The sequence below is a fragment of the Euleptes europaea genome, chromosome 7 (genome assembly GCF_029931775.1).
Source record: "Euleptes europaea isolate rEulEur1 chromosome 7, rEulEur1.hap1, whole genome shotgun sequence".
Lineage (NCBI taxonomy): Eukaryota > Metazoa > Chordata > Lepidosauria > Squamata > Sphaerodactylidae > Euleptes > Euleptes europaea.
Window position 1 is genome coordinate 41,822,180 of NC_079318.1, and position 21,114 is coordinate 41,843,293.

The window sequence follows — 21,114 nt, forward strand, 5'->3', positions numbered from 1 at the left end:
ACCTTATTTCTGGTTCTGTCAGTGGGACTTCCCACAAGGCTTACCTAAGTTGCCTATATTGTGAGATTTTTTCCACATTGCCCTCTGGGCGATTGGTATACAGGCTAGTTCAAGAGGGATAAATCTGGAGCACAAAAGATCAAACATGGGTGCTTCTTACCCGGGATCTGTCCACAAAATGGACCCATGCGAGGGGGGGGGAACAGAACAAAACAAAATTAGAACTTTTCTTTATTTGCAAAATATTTTTGCTTTTTTTCCCACTTGCCCACTGGGTATTATTTACAAAATACTCATTTTTGTGCTAAACTTTTTTTTAAACCCTCAAAATATGCTTTTCTCTATGAATTTTGGGTGCTATTGGGTTAAAAAAGGAGGGAGAGAGAATTACAAACCTCCTTTGAGCTGCTTACTGGGAGTCCTTTTGATTGGAATTTGATTTGATGAGCAGTCTGAGAGGTGGGGGCTTGATCGAAGGGTCAAATAAGATGTAAAAGGCTGTTATGATCATCCCTAGTTGAAATGGGATTGACAGGGATGCAGGAAAAATGATTTACTGTCAGCTTTTTAAAAAACCTAACACGTGCACTACTTAAAACTACCTTTGTATTTTCACATGTGTGTACCGATTACTGGAGGAGGACTGAAAAACGATTTAAGTGGCATGTGTGAATTCAGCCAAAGTCCCTTTGATCAGAATGACACTTATTTCCATGTAATCAAGCTGTCCCAAGAGAGTCCATATAATTCACAGAAGAGATGTTTTTGGGTTTTGACAGCAATAGCTGTTTAGGTCATAGCAGTATTTCACACCTTTCTCTTTTTTATACCTGTCTCCTTTCTCATCTTTTAAACTCCTGTTTAAACAGGAACATTTAAAAGAGTGCTGAAGTGAAAATATAAACAAAAATGCATGTCTGAAATATTTAAGACCTGGGTATTAATTGTGTGGAGGAAGCACTGCAATTCAGTTTTGCGGATAAGTGCTTGCCCACTTTCCAATAACACATAACAGTTGCCTTTGGGCAAGGCTGGGTTGGTGCTCTTTGTAACTCTGCATTTGCAGCTATTCGTCTCCCTGTCCTTTTATACGTGTAGGTTCTGTTCAGACTTCTGTCCTCTCTTCAGGAGCTCTAATGATTAAGAGCCGTGGATAGGCAACCCACTGCCCCAACCTCCAGTAGCTTCCCAGAGTCTCTGCAGAAAGTTTCTTTCACACTGTGGAAGGAAGCTGTTGGGCAGGAATAACAACAGCTACCGTGAGATTAATTTATGCATGAGATGCATTTACCAGAGAAGGGGGGGCTTTAGTGCTAGCATTTATTTAATGTGTACTTAGTAGTATGTAAACTGGATTTTGACGGAGCAGGGAAGAAAGTGCAAGACTTTGCAGGAGAGAGACCTTTTCCTGGACTTGCCCTTGGGTCAGGTCTGCCATTATGGTCTGGGAGTTCTGTGCTATCCTCCCCACCCGCCGTTTGCCAGTTTGGATCAGAACTGTGGGGAGATGGGCTTTAGACCTTTCCTTCTGAATTATTCCAAAATAGCCCCAAACAGCCTTTATTTGCCCTGCTGGGGCACCTTAACATGTAACCCATGCGTACATTTTAAGTTTCTCTGGTGGGTCTAATAGCAGCTCCAGCTTGGGAAATTCCTGGAGATTTGGAGGTGGATTTGGGGGCGGAGAAGGATCTCAGCAAGGATGTGATGCAACAGAATTCACCTACCCAAGTTGCCATTGCTTCCGGGGGAACTGATCCATGTAGTCTGGAGATCAGATGTATTTCTGGGAGATCTCCAGCCCCACCTGGAGCTTGGCAACCCTACTCCCTGACCACTTCTGACAGTCCAACCCAGGATGTACCTGAGGAAAATGTATTGTGTAGTTAAGCCTGTAGAGAGATGCAACAGGGGGAAAAAACTTATGTATTGTTTTGGGATTTCTGCTATTCTTTGTAAAAGAGCATAAATCTTTATCCAGAGTGGATATTGCATAAATTTGCCTGTTTAATACATTTAAAGTGTTTATAGTATTTATCTTAGCGTTATAAATGAGATTTCTATGGTGAAAACCATTATCAGTTAAAGTACAGTTTTCCCCTCGTGTGCCCTTTCAAGTTTATTTATTGAAAAATCAGTCTGATGTTAGTTTATCTTCAGTAGCAGGGTAGCTTCTCTTCAAAAATATGTGCATTATAGGGCATTTGTCAATACATACTGGCTAGAAGTATTTATTTGTGGTAATTTTACCAAGATGAATGTTTTTCACAGTGGAAATTTAATAGGGTCCTCAAGATGTTTCTCAACTATACAGAAATGTTGTAATTATGTGGCAGAGCTCAATATTAGAATTTGGTACTGTAGTTAAACCATGATGCATGAAATCATTTCTCTGTGCTTGCAGGTAGCCGTCATAGTAAACCAAACTATGGCTTATCCTGGTTCAGTGTTTGTTTAACATCTGTTAGAATGATCTTACATTTCCTTTAGTGTCCAGTTGTGCATTTATATGGCGACCCTAAGAATCAATGTCCTCCAAACCATCCTATATTTAATAGCCTTGCTCCAGTCTAGGCTTGTGCAAAAAGAAATTTGGGTAAATTTCAGGTTCCAGCTTATTGGGCCGGATTTTTTCGGTAAACCCAGAATAAGCCAAATACCCATACTAGTCTATGGGGATTTTTTTAAGCTCCTGGGGGGGAGCATTTTTGGAGGTCGAGTCCTCAGATTTGCAGTGTGGCTGCTAGGGACTCTCCTTGGATGGTCACCGAAGGGGATCCAACTTACACAGCTGGTTTGCCATTGCTTGCCTCCGCGTCATGACCCTAGTATTTCTTGGACGTCTCCCATCCAAAATTTGCCAGTTGGCATTTCCAGAAAGTCTTACATAATACAGAAATTCTCTTTTGTTAGGGTTTGAGAGATCAAGATCTCTTCTTGAGTTAGTACCTGGTCTTTCAAATTCTGCATTTTGAAGGAACAAGAACACTTGGTTATCCTCCAGATACGAGAGGAAATGAATTATAGCTTTGGTAACAGTGTAGAGCAGATGTTTTGGTTGGACAGGCTATTAACACTATGACTCATAATAAATCCTCACTTCCAGTAAGTTCCCAGTTTTCAGTTACAGTAGGTAGTAGGATGTAGGAAAACAATGCCTTTATGTTTTGTGCTTTGGATGTGTTTGGGTATTAATAGTTGCCAGGAATGGTTTTTTTTTTTTTTTTTTTAAGAATAGGGTTTTGTTTGGTGATTTAACAGGTCGAATAAAAAGTAAATTGTAAATGATATTCTGAACATTATATTACTAGAATGAATGCAAACTAGTGTTTGTTTAAATAGCGCTACTGAGTATAGCACGGGAGAATTTTACTGTGTAAATGAGATAAGAGGAGAGGGCCAGATGTTCATTTTCAAGATGAATGTTTGTGTAATGATGTAAGAGTTTTTCTGGGAATGATGGTTAATGAATAAAAGTGAGCACTCAGTCCAGTTGCTCCTCAGTATGGCAGGACATACCAGGACACAGTGGAGGAGCAGAACTTGATAGTTTTGGTCCGTGGCACTGCCCGTAAAAATGCTGTCAGATAGCTGGTCTGGGACTGTCCTATGCCTAAGACTGTGAAGAGTTACTTTGAAGTTGGAGTAAAAGGATGTAAGAGGTTTAGAGAGACTAATGGTCTGGCACAGTGTAAAGCAGATTTTATGTTTGTGTACCATGTTCAGAGGCATTGTTGCCTCTGAATACCGGCTGCTTGGAGACAAAAAAAAAAAAGAGAGGACTCTTGCCTCCATGCCCTGCTTGATGTCTTGCCAGAAATATTTGGCCATTGTTAGAAACAGAATTCTTTGTCTGACTTAGCAGGTTGGCAGATAAAAGCTTGAATGGAAGCCGCGTAATCTTTGATTGGACCTTTTCTGTCTCTTCCTGCTCTCCTCAGCTCCAGAGTCATGGTGCATTCTTCACCTGGTTTGTGCTTGTGTGTGTATGTGTGTTTGAGCCTAACTATGAAGGGGGGGGGGAAGAAATCACAAGTACATAATTAAATGGATTTTTAAAAGGTTTATTTATTTTAAAATAAACCACTCTAATGCGACTTCCTACGAACAAGTAGCGACCTGCATGTTGGCCTTCCAGCCTGGCCAACATTTCTACTGGCTTCATTCTTAGCCCGGCCATAAAACAGTGCTGAGAGCTACTCCTCCTCACCCACCCACCCTGCATACACACACACTGCTCCAAGCAACTTGGTTGAAATGGAAGGAACATAGTCTTTGATACCATATATACTCGGGTATAAGCCGACCCGAGTATAAGCCGACCCCCCAAATTAGAGGCCAGAAAAGGGAATTTCTTATTGACCCGCGTATAAGCCGAGGGGCAATAAGAAATTTCCTTTACCCGCAATGCTGCGCTCTAAAATGGCGGCCGCCATTTTAGAGCGCAGGGCCCCTGCCCCAAGTCGCCCTCCCGCCGCCTCCCAGGCCCTCCCGACCCACCCCGACCCCAGTGCCATCCAAGGGGGGGAGGGGGAAAAGCCCCTGAACCCACTACTTACCTGGAGAGGCGGCGAAGCGGCGGCGGCGCGTCCTTCCTGGGCCGGCAGGAGGTGTCCAGGGGCGTGGGCGGTAGCGGCGCGACGGGCAGGGGCCTCCCATGGCCCCTCCCAGCGGGGAAAATGCGGCGGAGGCCGGGGAGGGCCGGGGCAGCCTTCCTGCGACTGCAGAGAGGCTGCCCAGGGCCCCTCCCGGCGGGGGGAAATGGCGGCGGGGGCCGGGGGGGCCAGGGCAGCTTCCCTGCGACTGCAGAGAGGCTGCCCAGGGCCCCTCCCAGCGGGGGAAAATGGCGGCGGGGGCCGGGGGGCCAGGGCAGTCTCTCTGCGGCTGCAGAGAGGCTGCCCAGGGCCCCTCCCGGCGGGGGAAAATGGTGGCGGGGGCCGGGGGGGCCAGGGCAGACTCTGCGGCTGCAGAGAGGCTGCCCAGGGCCTCTCCTGGCGGGGGGAAATGGCGGCGGGGGCCGGGGGGGCAGGGCAGTCTCTCTGCGGCTGCAGAGAGGCTGCCCAAGACCCCTCCCGGCGGGAGAAAATGGCGGTGGCTCGGCGGCGGCGGTAAGTTCCCCCCTCCCTCCTCCCTCCCTCCTCCCTCCTCCCTCCTTCCCCCTTCTACCGTATTGACCCGTGTATAAGCCGAGGCTGGCTTTTTCAGCCCTTTTTTTGGGCTGAAAAACTCGGCTTATACACGAGTATATACGGTAACTTGTTTTTTATATCATAGTCTCTCGTTTAAAAAAATGCTGTTTAATTATTACTAGTATTGATTTGAACAAACTATGTATCTCCGGATTTCTCCTAACTTTTTGAAACTGACACATGCAATCTCAGGCACATAACTTGTTTCATAGGCATGGACTGCATTGCTGTGGCCATGAGATAAATTCAGTTGGATTCCCAAAACAACAGTAAAAATGTACTGCAGATAAGGTGTAAATGAAATATGGCATAGCAATAGTGGACTTTTAAATATTTAATACCATTGACCGCCCTGACCTGGATGGTCCAGGCTAGCCTGATCGCAGAAGCTAAGCAGGGTCGGCCCTGATTAGTATTTGGATGGGAGGCCACCAAGGAATTTCAGGGTCACTATGCAGAGGAAGGCACTGGCAAACCACCTCTGAATGTCTCTTGCCTTGAAAACCCTATGGGGTCACCATAGGTAGTCTGTGACTTGATGGCCCTTCACACACACAATACCGTTATTACACCATAACCTCAGAATCATCTGTGTTAGTACAAGCAATCAGTGCTCCTGGTAAATGTAAAAAAGTATGTTCTGTTCTGGTACTTAAAAGAAAGTTAACACGGAGACCATAGGAATGTACAATCTAATAACAACATACTAACCACCATTTTGTTTAGTTTTTCTCCTGCTGTAATATTAGCTCATATGATTGGTTCCATGTAGCTTCTTGCTGGTGTTTGCATAAGCTGTACCAATTATCCAGAGCTTCCAAGCCCATGTTATTGTAGAAGCCCAAGACTGAACCTGGGACCTCTATACGCAAAACATATGCTATACCATTTAGCTGTGGAGCATTTTGTTGGAGAGGGGTCAGGAGGACAGTGGTCTTCATGCTTTCAGCCTAGGACTTCTGAACATGGGATGCACTGAGCTACAGGCACAGGACAGGAAGCTCAGTAGGTCCCATGTACAGCAGGAAGTCATGTGACAGGAAGAAGGGAAGGCAGTTATGACCTTCCTAGGATCAAGGTCAGAACCAGGAGTAGCTGACCAAGAGAGTATCACAAACTGAGCACCAGGAGATACACCATGGTGAAGGTTGAGTCAAGGTCCGAGCCATGGAGGAATCCACTCCACTGAGTGACCTTGCTTTACTTTTCTGCTGGTGCTCTTAGCATGTATGAAAAGAGAGGCAGGAGGCATGGCACTCTTGCTCACTATGCATGCATACTGGCATCATGGACCTTCCACAAAGCAACAAAAAAAAACAGCTTTATAGGGGCTCATGATACATTTGAGGGTCCAGACCTATGTATTGAAGAGCACTGATCCAGGACACTAGAAACATTGAAAAGGTAGAGCGCTGTTGCTTAGTTACTTGTCTGTCACTGAATTTACATTTGTTAAGCTGACAAAAACAACAAAAAAAATTACATTGTCAGATAAAGCAAACATCTGTATCATTGTCCTTGCTATTACACCTGATCATTGGGCACCTAGACCAATTGAGAATCTTTGCCTTTACTTTAAAAAGCAATCTTTGGGTTGCAAAGAAGAGCTTGAAATTGTAATGGCAAAAAAGTTGCAGAATTGGAAAATATGATGCAAGTATAAATCAACCCAAATTCCTTGTTTTTTTCTAATTATCAAGGTTTTTTTCAATGAGCTGACTCAAGTTTTGAGGGGAGCCATTTCTGCATAAGAATATTGTGACATGCCCACTAGCGGTAACTTGACATCTGCCATGTTCATGGGAATGACATGTAATTTATGTCAACCATGTGCAACTAAAATATGCAAATTACTCACTGCTAATGCTATATTTCCAATGTGACCCTCCCTGCTGAACAAGTTGCCTATAGACATTTTTGAAAGGGTCAGAATTGCAGGCTGCAAACCTCCTAAACATGGCATTGGGCTCTCTCCTATTATTATGACTGCTGTAAATCTGAAGTTGCCTTCTTTTTGTGTATGTGTATTTCTAGGATGCAAATGAAGACCCTGGGGAAGATGTCGCTCTTCTTTCAGTCAGTTTTGAGGATACAGAAGCTACTCAGGTTTTTCCCAAACTGTATCTGTCTCCACGAATTGAACAGTAAGTGTAATGGATCACATAGGATATTCTTGTTTTCCTGATCTGTAGCTTTACTTTCTAATGGTTTATGTAGGAAGTTTCGGGTAAGATGAAATCACTTTGACTTTTAATTGACAAAAGCCAGGTTTATAATTACCGTAAGTAGCTATGCTGGGAAAGTCATGTGTTGTGCCCTGGCAATTCCATCTTTAAGTTCACAGATCTAGTAGAGCCAAGCCATCAGTGGCAATACCTGTAGTTCCCTGAAATGAAAGGTACCAGAAGAGATATCAGCACCTCTTCGTCTGCTTAGTTTCCTTGAAGCCAGTGAGACCAAGCCAGGGCTGATGCTAGTGGTTCATGGATTAAGCTTGGCTTTCATCATTAGATATAAAGGCCATTTATGCAGGGTCAATTTTGATGCTCGCTCAAAGCTGCTTTTTTAAATGCGACCTTTAAAATGACTATTCACGGACTGATGCAAGAGGAGAAGTCGAACAAATTCCACACACACACCCCACTCACCTATTCCTTTGTTTGCATAGCCATTAGCAATGGTTGTTTGCATAGCTAAGCCGCAGCTGTGATTCTGCATGCTTCTTTCCGGAAATGCTTCAGTGTGGGGGCGGAGCAAACACAAAAGGTCGTGTTGAAGGGGCTCTTAAGTAATGTGAAGCAGGTATGCCCTGGCTTTGCAGTGACGACTGGAATGACCGTTCAGCGTGAAGATATTAAAAAAATATGTGGGGAACTTCAGCCTGGAACATGCTGCTAATTACCAAGCATAAATGGTCACAGTGTTAAAGCCTGGTTCTGTGCTCCTGTCAAATCACCACGGGTGCAAGCATATTGGCGTTGCCCTCAATGTCAACTTAGTAACCTGTTAACATTGAAAAGTAATGAACAATGACCATCAACATCCAGCACCACAGCACTCACAGTGTGTGAGAAAATGCTATTATGCAGTCACATCATGGTTGCCAGCGGCTGAACCCTCCCACCATCCCATGCCAATAATACACCCTTCGCTTGCTTTCCTGCATGCAGCAGACTTGCTTTCCTGTCTATAGTGGTCCAGTCATTGCAAAAGTATCATTTCAGGCTGCAGCTAGTAAGTTTATATACCCAACAGCAGCATAAAGATCTTTGTTAATTGTCCATTGTGTACGCAAACTTCCTGCTTTGCCCATTGTTCCCCATCGCACATTTTCTTTTGCTGCTTATGCAATCCAAATGCCTTAAGTGTGACAGCAGAGTAAAGTGGTCTCATGCTTTGCATTCGGGCAACTTATCTGATCTAGGCTTCCTTGCTGCAGCCCATCTGTACCTTGTGATGTCCGCTGATAAGATTGTGAGTAGTCTAATACCAGTCCTCTAATCTGCTTAGTCAAGGTTGAAGGATAAGGTCTGAGAAGGAGTGGGTTCATCAGCAATCATCTTTTCTGTGAAGAGTAAAGGTCCTGATCCAGGAAGACTGGTTTGGATGCTGACTAAATAGCCATTCTTTTGTCCCCCTTCTTCTCTGTCTATTTTTGCCCTGGTGTCGTCCAGCTGTGGAAATACAGATGGAACGACATAGTTGCAGTGACAACCTGTAGTTTGAACAAACAAGAAAGAAGTTCATCATTAAACTGTTAACACAGCACTTAATGGAAGATAAGATCGAACTGTAAAATAATTAGTTATATGAGTATATGTGTTTGTCAAACAGTGTTCCTTCTAAAGCTGACCTGTGGGAACATAAAGCGACTTCTCCAGATTTTGCTTTTTTATATGGGAAACTATAAGACTATTTGCTAAACTGCAGTCCAGAATCTGCAGTCTGGTAAGTCTAAGCGTATGTCAGAATATTTCAATTTAAAGTTATTGTACAATACAGTTAGAAAACAGACTTTCTAATAAACTAATTTTATTCCTAAAATGGAAGCATTAGGGTGGAAAAAGCCCACTGCCTTCGTTTCCCTTCTTCCATTTTTGGCATTGAGTGTTTCTTTTCTAGCCTCCCCCTTTTGCTTTGGTCTAGAACAGTCTGTTTAACATGCCGTTTTAGGAGGACTTCAGGCTTACAAGTACCTTTACTTAAAGATAAGTTTCCACACGAAAGAGTTCTTGTTTTACTCGACAGTTTAACAAATTAAAGTTTCCAAAGAAAAGGTTACAAATTGTTAACCTGGAAGGTTTCCAGTGCCCTTAAATGGGCAGGGTATGTAAGGCAAGGAATCCGCTTGCTAAAATGTTGAAAGAATTGGAAAACATGTTTCAGGTAACTAATTATTCATAGTTTACATATTTTGTGGGTATATATTTGCACTGGGAGCTCTTTGGGAACATCAGAAATTGATGGGATCTAATTGGCTAAAAGGTAGGAAGCAGAGAATAGGAATAAATGGTTAGTTCTCTCAATGGAGGGATTTGAGCAGCAGTGTCCCTCAGAGATTTGTGTTGGGACCAGTGCTTTTCAACTTATTCATAAATGACCTGGAGTTAGGGGTGAGGTAGCACTTTTGCAGATGACACCAAATTATTTATGGTGGTTAAGACAAAAAGGTATTGCAAAGAGTTCCAAAAGGATCTCTCCAAACTGGGGGAATGGGCATTAAATGGCAAATGAGATTCAATATGAGCAAGTGTAAAGTGATGCACATTAGGGCAAATAATCCCAACTCCAATATACAATGATGGGATATGAGCTGGCAGCAACAGACCAGGAAACAGACCTTGGGATGGTAGTAGATAGCTTGGTGAAAATGACCCAGTATGTGGCTGCTATGAAAAAGGCAAATTCCATGCTGGCCATAATTAGAACAGGAATAGAGAATAAAGCTGCCGCTATCATACTGCCCTTATATGGTGAGACCACACTTGGATTATTGTGCTCAATTCTGATTACCTCACCTTAAAAAAATGGATTTTGTAGAGCTTGAAAAGGTACAGAAAAGAGCAACCAAAATGATCAGGGAACTAGAGCAACTGCCCTATGAGGATCCGTTGAAATACTTAAGGCTATTTAGCCCAGAAAAAGGGAACGTGAGGGGAGACATGATAGAGGTTTATGGCATGGAGAGAGTGGCTAGGGAGAAGCTTTTTTCCCTCTCCTGTAACACTAGAGCCTGGGGTCATCCACAAACTGAAAAGTGGGAGATGCAGGACAGACAAAAGGAAGTATTTCTTCACACAGTGCATAGTTAATTTGTGGAATTCTCTGCCACAGGATGTGGCCATGGCTGCCAACTTGGAAGGCTTTAAAAGGGGGAGTGGACAAATTCATGGAGGACCAGGCTATCAAAGGCTACTAATCATGGTGGATGTCTACTCACTCTAGTACAAGAGGTAGTATGCATCCTTAAATCAATTGCTGGAAAGCACAGACAGGATGATGCTGTCAAGATTACAAGTCTGTCAGATAGTTTGACAGGTGCAGGATAGATCAGTGAGATCTAAGGATGATGTAATCAGCCTGGAAAGTACCTGGGGAGCTAGAGAAAGCTGGCCTGATCCAGTTAGAGCCAGGTGGCAGATGCAATGCAGTAGCAATACCAGGATAATTGGATATCTACTGTGATTGGTGGCTGCGTCCACCAGGTGTATATAATGAAGTGAAACCGCAGTTCTATGCGGGATGTTATGAGCGGAGAGTGTGAAAGGAGTATCTGTATATATTTCTGCACTGTAAAATAAACTACACTTTTTCTATGTGGCCGTGGACTTTCTGATGGGTATCCTGGACAAGACTGCTAATCCGCTTGGCTTCCGCGTCAGGGCTCTGGGCCCAGCTCCTCTACGTTACAGGAGTGTTTCTGCTACACTGCGCAGGTTTTATGTGTGGTGGTAGTTAAGCAGAGTCCAGGATTTTCAGAAGCTACTAGAGAAGTGACGGCTGTGTGAGTAATGGCACAATCTTTTATCCCGGTGGATAAACTCACCTCAGAGAATTACCACGTTTGGTCTGTGAGGTTGGAGCAGTATCTGAAAAGGGAAGATTTATGGAATGCTGTGGAAAGACTCCCTACTACAGCAGCCGAGATTGCCAAGGACATAAAAGCCCTTGCCAATATCACCTTGACGGTGGGAGATGACCAGCTTATTTTTGTTGTTGGAAAAGAGCATGCAAAGTTGGCTTGGGATAGTCTGCGAGCAGTGTATCTCCGGGACTCAGCTGGCACGCTGCTAGCACTAATGAGGTGTCTTTATAGATGCCAAAAATCACTGCACACGCCGGCCGCAGCCCACTTGAAGACCCTAGCAGAGTTGTTTAGACAGCTGGAGTTGAGGGGGAAAGTTATATCTGCGGAGGACCGGGTGTATTTGCTTTTGAGTTCTCTGGATGCAAGCTTTGATGTTTTAGTAACCTCGCTGGAGAGCCTGGCAGCAGGGCAATTAACCTATGAATACTTGACTGGACGAATTCTGGAAGAAGAGGAACGACGGGAGGAAGGACGTAAGCAGAAGACAGCAGCCCAGCTGAGATACACCCCCGAGGTTAAATCAACGAATCGCCCATCTGCCGAGACCTCAGCCCCCCAGTGCGTTTTTCATCCCAGGCAGAGAGACTGGATAGAGTCTACGCCGAGGACTGCAGCCGAGCTGTTTAGACAACCCCGAGACGGGCAAGCGGTCTACTCAGCACAGAGCCAGTGGCAGCAGCAGAGGGGAGGCGACGGAAGACAGAGTAGGAGCTACAAGCAAGATGAGGAATGCGTGATGTTCATCAAAAAGTGTTTTCTTTGTGGGTCCTCACAACATTTGAAAAAAAATTGTCCCCAGTTGGCCAGGAAAAAGCAACCAAAGAGACAGTCAGTGAATGGAACTTACACTGCTGTTGTGCTGGCAGAGGCTGGAGACAAAGACAACATTTGGCTCTTAGACAGTGGGGCAAGTACATGTTTTGTTAACAAAGCTTCCATGTTGGTTAACCAAAAGCAGTCTGCTAAGTCTTATGCAAGTCTAGCAGATGGGAGACACTTAAAGGTACACTCTGAAGGGGAGGTGTTTTTCCCAGAGTTAAAGCATAAGTTTCAAAATGTACTTTGTGTGCCTGAGTTACAGCATAGTTTGCTAAGTGTTTCTGTGCTGGCTAAGACTGGTTTTAAGGTGCAGTTTGAAGGAAACACCTGCCAGATAAGCCAGGGGGAGGTTGTAATGTTAGAAGGGCACTTTCAAAAGGATGTCTATGTGGTGCATAGAAGGATAGGAGAAACTTCTATGGTAGTGGAGTCTGTGAATAAAAATCCACATAATGAGTGCATACACCTTCTACATAGGCGTTTTGGCCACGCCTCCTTTTCCATTCTAAAAAAGACCCTGAGTGTGTTAGGGAAGGATGACATTAAGTTGAATGGGTGTAATTCTTTCCTAGATTGCACTGTCTGCAAATCTGTTAAAAGCAGATGTAGTCCAGTGGCTAAGGTAAGCCAAAGGGTGGCAAGCAGACCTCTGCAAATTGCTCATTTAGATCTCTGTGGTCCATTTCCTGAGAGTGTGTCTAAGAACCGGTACGCTTTATGTATTGTGGATGATTTTACTCGTTATGGCTGGGTGTATCTGCTGAAGCAGAAAAGTGAGGCATGTCAAACCATCAAGTATTGGATTAAAAGGGTGGAAAGGCAGCTAGACCTCAAGGTATCCAGTATACAATCTGACAGAGGCGGTGAATTTGTCTCTAGTGCATTTACCCAGTGGTTAGAAAGCAAGGGAATTGAGCACAGATTGGCTAATCCCTGTGTTCCTCAGGAGAACGGTGTGGCTGAGAGGAGGATTGGTTATCTAAAGTCAATGTTGCAAGCTTTGATAGAGGATGCTAATCTAAAACCCAGGTTCTGCGGGGAAGGCATCAAGGTGGCTTGTTATTTGATTAATAGACTTTGGCCCTCCAGCATTAACAATATTCCCTACAAGGCATTGTACAAAAGAAATCCCTCTTTAAAGCATTTAAGAGTGTTTGGTACTAAGGCTTGGGTGAATATACCTTTAAAGAACCGCAGAGCAGGTGGCAAGAAATCCAAACCGCTGATTTTTCTGGGATATCAGAATGCAGCAAAATCTTATCGCTTTGCTAATGATCAGAACCAGGTGTCTTTAAGCAAATCTGCGAACTTCGGAGAATCTTTTAATTGGCCACGCTTACATGGAAATGAGAAGGTTTCTGAAGAAGTTTTATTGCCGGCTAATGGACAGCCAGAGGCAGATGAAAGTGTTTTTCCTGAAGTTGTTGCAAGCAGGGAAACAGTAAAGGTTGAGACTCCAGAAGGAGGGGAGTCTAGTGGCACGGTGGTCAGACGGTCAGAAAGAAGTAATAAAGGAGTACCTCCACAAAGATATGGCTTTGAAGATTGTGATCATGTTTACAGTATGGATGATGGTGAACCTGGCAGCTATGGAAGAATAGTAGCTGACAATGAAAGAGAAAAGCTATTGTGGTTCAGAGCAAGGAAGGCTGAAATGGAAGAATGCCAATAGCTAAAGGTTTCTCACTCTAATCTAACAGGTGGCAGTTTGTAAATTGGCTGCACCTGGATGTGATTCCAGGGGTAAAAATAAACAGAGACAGTAAAGGTGTTTTTTACTTGTCTCAAACAGAAAAAATAAAACAGTTGCTGGAAAGGTTTAGCATGCTTGATGCTAATGCAGCTGAAACCCCAATGGTCACAGGTTATTTATGTGAAGAGTCTCAGGAACAAGAAGAGTGTGACAAATCTCTGTATCAGTCCCTGATAGGAAGTTTGTTATATCTTGCTTGTTGGACTCGCCCAGACATATATCAGGCGGTACATTGCCTGAGCAGGAAAAATATGTCACCAAAGCAGAGTGACTGGAAAGCAGCTAAGCGTGTACTCAGATACCTGAAGGGATCTGTGAACAACCAGTTATGCTTGAATGCATGTAATGGGGAACTGACTGCGTATGCAGATGCATCATGGTCAGATCAGGGGAACGCGAAATCAACGACTGGGTATGTGTTGTATTTTGGTGAAGCACCCATACATTGGAAATCTGTAAAACAGTCATTTGTAGCCATGAGTTCATGTGAAGCAGAATATAGTGCTGTGAGTGAATGTATAAATCAGGTGGAATGGTTTGTCTATCTCATGAAGGAACTCAATGTGTCTGTACAATTACCAGTAAAGGTGTATACTGGCAGTCAATCAGCGCTACAACTTGCGACTGAGCAAAACTTTAAAGGCAGAAGTAAGCATATAAGAATAAGATATGTCAATGTAATTGAATCTGTGAACAAAGGCTTGGTATGTATTGTAAAGTGTGCCAGTGCTGGTAATGTGGCAGATCTATTTACAAAAATTGTGGATTGCAATAGATTCATGAAACTAATCAAACTAATCTGAAATCCTTGAGAAGGAGTGTCAAGATTACAAGTCTGTCAGATAGTTTGACAGGTGCAGGATAGATCAGTGAGATCTAAGGATGATGTAATCAGCCTGGAAAGTACCTGGGGAGCTAGAGAAAGCTGGCCTGATCCAGTTAGAGCCAGGTGGCTGATGCAATGCAGTAGCAATACCAGGATAATTGGATATCTACTGTGATTGGTGGCTGCGTCCACCAGGTGTATATAATGAAGTGAAACCGCAGTTCTATGCGGGATGTTATGAGCGGAGAGTGTGAAAGGAGTATCTGTATATATTTCTGCACTGTAAAATAAACTACACTTTTTCTATGTGGCCGTGGACTTTCTGATGGGTATCCTGGACAAGACTGCTAATCCGCTTGGCTTCCGCGTCAGATGCTGTTGCAGTCTTCCTGCTTGTGGGCTTCCTAGAGCTAGCTGGTTGGCCTCTGTGTAAACAGAATGTTGGAATACATTGGCCTTTGGTCTGATAGAGCATTGGTTTGATCTAGCATGGCTCTTCTTATGCTCTTAATCTGAGCATTTAGGGATAGATGCCTGAATTAAATCTAACTGGGGTTCCATCCAGCATGTATCACCAAGACTTGGTTGCATGAGGCAAGGGGTCTAATCTTAGTCTTATGTCCCAGTACTAAGATCAATGGGCAGTGCAACCTAGATTTTTATGAATTCTGTTTTTCTTACCAGATCATCTGTCAAAACACTTATGGAGAGTATATGTACCTGGTGTTGGGTATTAGAAACAAACAAGAAATTTTGTGTACAACCCGGCCCCTTGCCCCCTAACTGAGCTGTTAGGCATGCTCTCTTGCATGGTGTTGGGATCTTCTAGGCTTTTGATATTAGGATACTTCAATGCCCATGCCATATTTCTGAGTGGCAACCAGCCAGAAGGCCTTCTTCAGTGTGGCACCTTTTGAGCATCTAGCTCAGTGATACTCGCTCTGCAGATCACGGAAAGCCACATTGGCAGTTACCATCAACCCAAAAAGCCTCATTTAGTTGCATTCCTTGCATGAAGCCTGCAACTCACATGGTCACATGAAGCTGCCTTATACTGAATCAGACCCCTGGTCCATCAAAGTCAGTATTGTCTACTCAGACCTGCAGCGGCTCTCCAGGGTCTCAGGCAGAGGTCTTTCACATCACTTACTTGCCTAGTCCCTTTAACTGGAGATGCCGGGGATTGAACCTGGGACCTTCTGCATGCCAAGCAGATGCTTTACCACTGAGCCCAGCCCCTCCCCAATAGAGCAAAGCAATAGTTTTGTTGCATTGAAAGACGGTAGTTGCATTCATATCTTGTATCATAATTAATTTGCATGCTTAAATCTCTCCCCCCCCACACACAATGAATGCTTGTGAGGTCGCAGATGACTTATGGCAACCATATAGGGGTTTCAAGGCAAAAGACTAACAGAGTTGGTTTTCCATTGCCTTCCTCTGCAGAGCGACCCTGGTGGCCTCCCATCCATGTACTAACCATGATCGACCCTGCTTAGCTTCCGAGATCTGATGAGATCAGGTAGCCTGGGCTGTCCAGGAAGGCTCTCAGCTTACCCGTTTCTCTGGTGGAAGTTGTATCAAGGTGGGAACCACATGCCAACCACAACCCCACCGTGCAAGGGTTTTGCCCCCTTTCCTGAAATATGGGGCATGTGCCACACTGGAAACAGTACTCAGAAGAGCCACAGGTAGCATGTCAAAGATCCAGAGGTGGCTCATGAGGTACTTAGTACCACTGATGTCACATAAAGATGCATAACTGAGTATCTCCTTGTCTAAGTTTAGAAAGTGTTCAGAAAGATCTTCTTTTTTAGTATGGCTTTTATGATGCAACTATTTTATTGGAGAAGACTGTTTTAAGGTTCATGCTGTATTGCTTTCATGTTTTGTTATGTGTATTTTCTTGTAAGTCACTTTAGGGGTCCTTTATTGTCATGTAGGCTAAAGAAAATTTTTGGTCATGACTGGGGCAAGGAAAAATTCAGGGAAGACAGACATTTTTGAGCAAGAGCCAAGGCAAATAACAAACTCTGGATCATATCTAACAGTTAAAGGTGAAGACAAAATAGGAACAAAACAGGAAGGTTCAGAAGTTCCCCCTCTCCAAACACACACACATCATATATTTTTTTTGCAAACCTGGGAATTTTCCTGGTTTTTTTTTAAATCCACACTCTAAGGCCAGGTTCAGAATTTTTTTAAAATATACACACTTGTGAGCTTTGGTGCCTATAGTGGAACTCTACTATTGTATTATATTGAACTTGATAAGTATTGTACTATTTTAACATGCTCTTTTTATGCCATTAAAGGTTTTTGACTTTGATATACACATATACACTTATAATAAGTAAACAAAAATTTAAAATATCAAATGGGTGATTACAATATCATTTCCACCATGCAAGAGGAGTCATGCAAATTAAAATTTTACGTTTAGTTTTGATTTGACTCGCAGAACCAATTAGATCAATTCATAACTTGATTTTTTAATGGTTATGTTTATGGTTTTATTTCCCTCCTCTGTTTACAAAGAAATAAAACTCTGTCACATAATTCCTAGGGATAATCACCTGGAAAACATTACTTAAAACTGTGAAACAGCTTTGCTTCCCAAATATTGTATTAGTAATGGAAGCCATTCCTTGTTGTTTTTATAGAACAATAAATTTTTAGAAATAGAAAATTTTCTGCACCACATTTCTCGTGAGTTCTGGAAGAATCGCCTAGCGCTTTTGCCTAGACCCTATTTGTTGTCAATGGGTGTTTCTACAGTACATTGTTAATGCCCCCCAAAATAGAAGGGGATAAAATAATTCAAGAGTCCAGCTTTTGAGAAAATAGTTTAATTTGAACGCTGATTATTCAAATTAATCTTCATCAGTAATTGTTGGGAAAGACTATTACAATTTTTGTTTGTAGTTGTCAAACATTCCTTTGATACTTACGCATCTTTGATATTACTCGAAGAGCCTTCCGACCCTGAGAGAGTTACCAGACATTGTTTGACAACCAGAGGGACTCTTGGGGTGGGGTGGGGGAATGGGAGGGTACTGGTGGGCAACAGCATGAGGGCACTTTTTGGGGAGAATCTGGAAGTGACATCGCATCTCTCTAGGAATCAGCAGAAATTTTGTGGCAAACCATAGATTTCCCAGCAATTTTTAAGAGAGGGCTGATGTCACTTACAGGCTTTCTTCAGAAGCAATATTACACCATCACCTGACGGTGATTTTTTTTTATTACCTTTCTCATGCTGGCCACAGGAGCAGTGGCAAAAAATGGGAGCCGTAGGCAGGGGAATCCTCTGACCCTGGTGGAAAACTTGAATCTTGAGCCTGACTTGTTTTCGTTGCTAAATGTTGAGGGTCTTCTCCCTTTTAGTGAGTTGTCTGTCTAAATGTAGATTCAATCTGGCATAGAATCTACTTCCTTTTAATTTTGTCAAAACTACAAAAGGACTTCAAAAACCTCAGTAGGTACATGCCATTCTGTTTAATTTTATGGCTTCACAGAAATTTCTGAGAGCTGTGAAAGTTTGCTATTTTGAATTCTGTATCAACAGATACGTAGAGAAAATTTGTGCCTGATGAATCACGAAACATTAACAAAAATCTGTTGTAGAAGCATTAATGACAAAATTACAAAAATATAGTCATTATGTGTTTTTACAAAATTAAATATATCACACTAATACAAAGGAAGCACTGAAGTCACCCTGGGCTGGTGTCCATCCAGGCCACAGGCTATGAGCCAAGGGCCAAGCACATTTATTCTCTTGCCCAAAGGCTCATTCACACTTTAAATACTTACAGCAGGAGGGAGAAGAGAGCTCAGCTTGGATGTCACAAATGGCATCCACCTCCCCACAATTTCCCTTGTTGCTGACTAGATATATTTGAGAATGAAGTCATTGAGCAATAGCATTGGGAATGGAGAGATTTTTTTAAAAAAAACTTTAAGCAACGCTATGTCACAGATAGTACCAACCAGAGTTGCGTGCTTCCAGTTTGCATAAACTAAACACTGAATTGTTTTGACTCATTCTTCTCAATTGCCTCCAAATTTGGTCAGCAAAATTGAGTTCATTTGAAAATGTTTTAGGAAGAGAACCAGTTGCAGAAATATAAGTCCTATAAATCTTTGGAGAAGTATTTCCAGTAAATAGTCTTATTTCTATTTCCAGAATATTATAGCATCTTCTGGCTTCCAGTATACTTCAATAAATAAGGGTACTGAAGGAGAGATCTGTCTCATAAAGTCACAGTGAAATAGACCAATTTGTGTAAATGGAATGGTAAGGACCTATTAAATTGCAACTAAAATTCAAAACACCTCTAAAATATAACCACTGTTATTGATCAAACATTGCAAGGGGAGGGTGCTGGTCTGTTAAAAGTGTTAATAAATATTGGTGAATAAGGCTGCAGTCTGTCTGATTCCCCAATATTTTATATGCTAAATACTTGTTATGTTTTCCACATTGAGTTCAGAACATCATTTTCTGTTGTCCCGATTGTTATGCCTCATTCTAATCAGATTTGTTGGCACAGAAAGACCTAAGAGGAGGCCAGAAGGCATTTCACATTTGTGGCAATGAGTGCACTTCAGAGTTGTTCACATGACCTCCAAACTGCATCTAATTTCAGAAGTTCTAATTTTTTCCCTGTGTGCTCTGACTTTTTTCAAACAGTGCTGAGAAGACATCTTTAGCTATTTGACTTGATGCAATTGTACATACTGATTTAGAGACCCAGGAAAATGGAAAATTCTCTTATTAATTACAATTTTAAAAGAGTCATAAACCTCAAGACAAGTACAGTATGTTTCAGTCCAAAAGGATCTTCTTTAGGTGCAAGAAGATTGAAGATTCTGGATTGAAACACATTGGGCCACAATAAATTTGTTCTGGAGCATCTCTTTGAGCAACGACACCTTTTAAAAAATGTGAGTGGTGCTACCTTTCCTTTCTTTCAAGTAGACCAGCAACACTAGCGTTTTATAAATGCAATCTTCTTTTTTTATCTTTGAGTATTTATTTGTCTCCCACCTTTCTTGCTGAGACTCAACTCAGAATACAGAATAAAAAATAATGCAGTCATAAAGCATAAAGTCAAACAAAGTCTGCCTTGGAAATGTCAGGATGTGACGTCACCCCATGGGTCAGGAATGACCCAGTGCTTGCACAGGGGACCTTTACCTTTTACCATCCGGTGAACAATGCAATTGGATTAGTATTACAGAATTACTAAACAATGTGAACCATGACTGCCTAGATGAGGGTTAGTGGAATTATGAAGGTAGAAGACAGTGCGCTAAAAGTAAGATGAAATGCAATCTTCTTGTAGACAGATCAGGACTGTTTTTATTTTGTTTTTAATGACATTTGTGGACATTTGCTTTTGTGAAGGTTGGGAGCCTGGCATAATTTAAGCATTTTTATTTCGGAGGGTGTGACTCCCAGTTGTATCCTAGAGTCTTGCATTTTAGATCTGCTTAAAGTTTGTGTAAACCTCTTTTCTGGGAAGTAAATTTAAGAATGCCAGTTTCACCTTAGTTTTTAAAAAAAATATCTTCTATGTGTCGTAGTTAGACTTAGTGGACTTCACAATGCAGATGTTCAAGACCTACATGAAGTGGGGCATCAGGATTGCAGTGGCCCCTATGGTTGACCCACCCTGCTTTTTTTTTGGTGTGTATTAGAATTCATTTGCATAGGTGCACAAATATGTAGAATCCATGTGTATGGGCTCAATCTGCAACATTTGTTGAACAGTAGCAAGCAGCCCAGCCTGGTTAACTCATGGAAGTTGCATGGTAATAAGTTGGCCAGTGCTTGCTGATTGGCCTGGCTGGAATGATTCTTCCCTCAAAGGCCAAAGTAGCCCTGGAGAGATCCTGTCCACTCCACCAGCTTTTAATGACAGAAACCAAGACTTGAAGGCTGGCAATACTGTGTGGTTGCCCTGCAGTGGCCATTGAGCACATTTGTTTCTTAAAGCTACAAGTGTTTCTATTATTTTGTTGGGGTTTAACTCTCTATTATTTATTTGTTTTTAATGTCAGGTTTTTCTACAAACTGGGGCATTTTCCAGGTTTGTAGAAAGATCTGCCCTGTCTGTTCATAGCTCTAATCTCCACATTTAAGTATTCACAGATTTGGCCATGTTGAAAATTAGATATATTGATGATGATGTCACCTTGTAATAAGCTACAAAGCTTGCTACATTTACTGTGTTTTGCTCTTTAGTCATCAAGATTCTCTGAAGATAACTGGGCAGAAGCATACTGCTAGTTGCTCAGGGGTTATGTGCATTTACATATTTCCATAAATACTTAATTCTAAGACAGGTTCACACATGATTTGATATTTCCCCCCTCCTGGACTTCCCCACCCCCAGCACTTTTCAGTACCAAGATAATAGTTCTAAAATTT

General features: G+C 42.5%; 1 protein-coding gene across 2 annotated transcripts in view; it reads left to right on the forward strand.

Annotated features, from left to right (window-relative positions):
- The window catches only part of BABAM2 (BRISC and BRCA1 A complex member 2), a 172,440-nt gene that overhangs the window by 42,456 nt on the left and 108,870 nt on the right, over positions 1-21,114 (forward strand). For both annotated transcript variants that reach the window (XM_056852586.1, XM_056852585.1), the window contains exon 6: positions 7,224-7,333. In XM_056852586.1, coding sequence (XP_056708564.1) covers positions 7,224-7,333 — 110 coding nt within the window. The remainder of the gene's footprint in view (positions 1-7,223; positions 7,334-21,114) is intronic.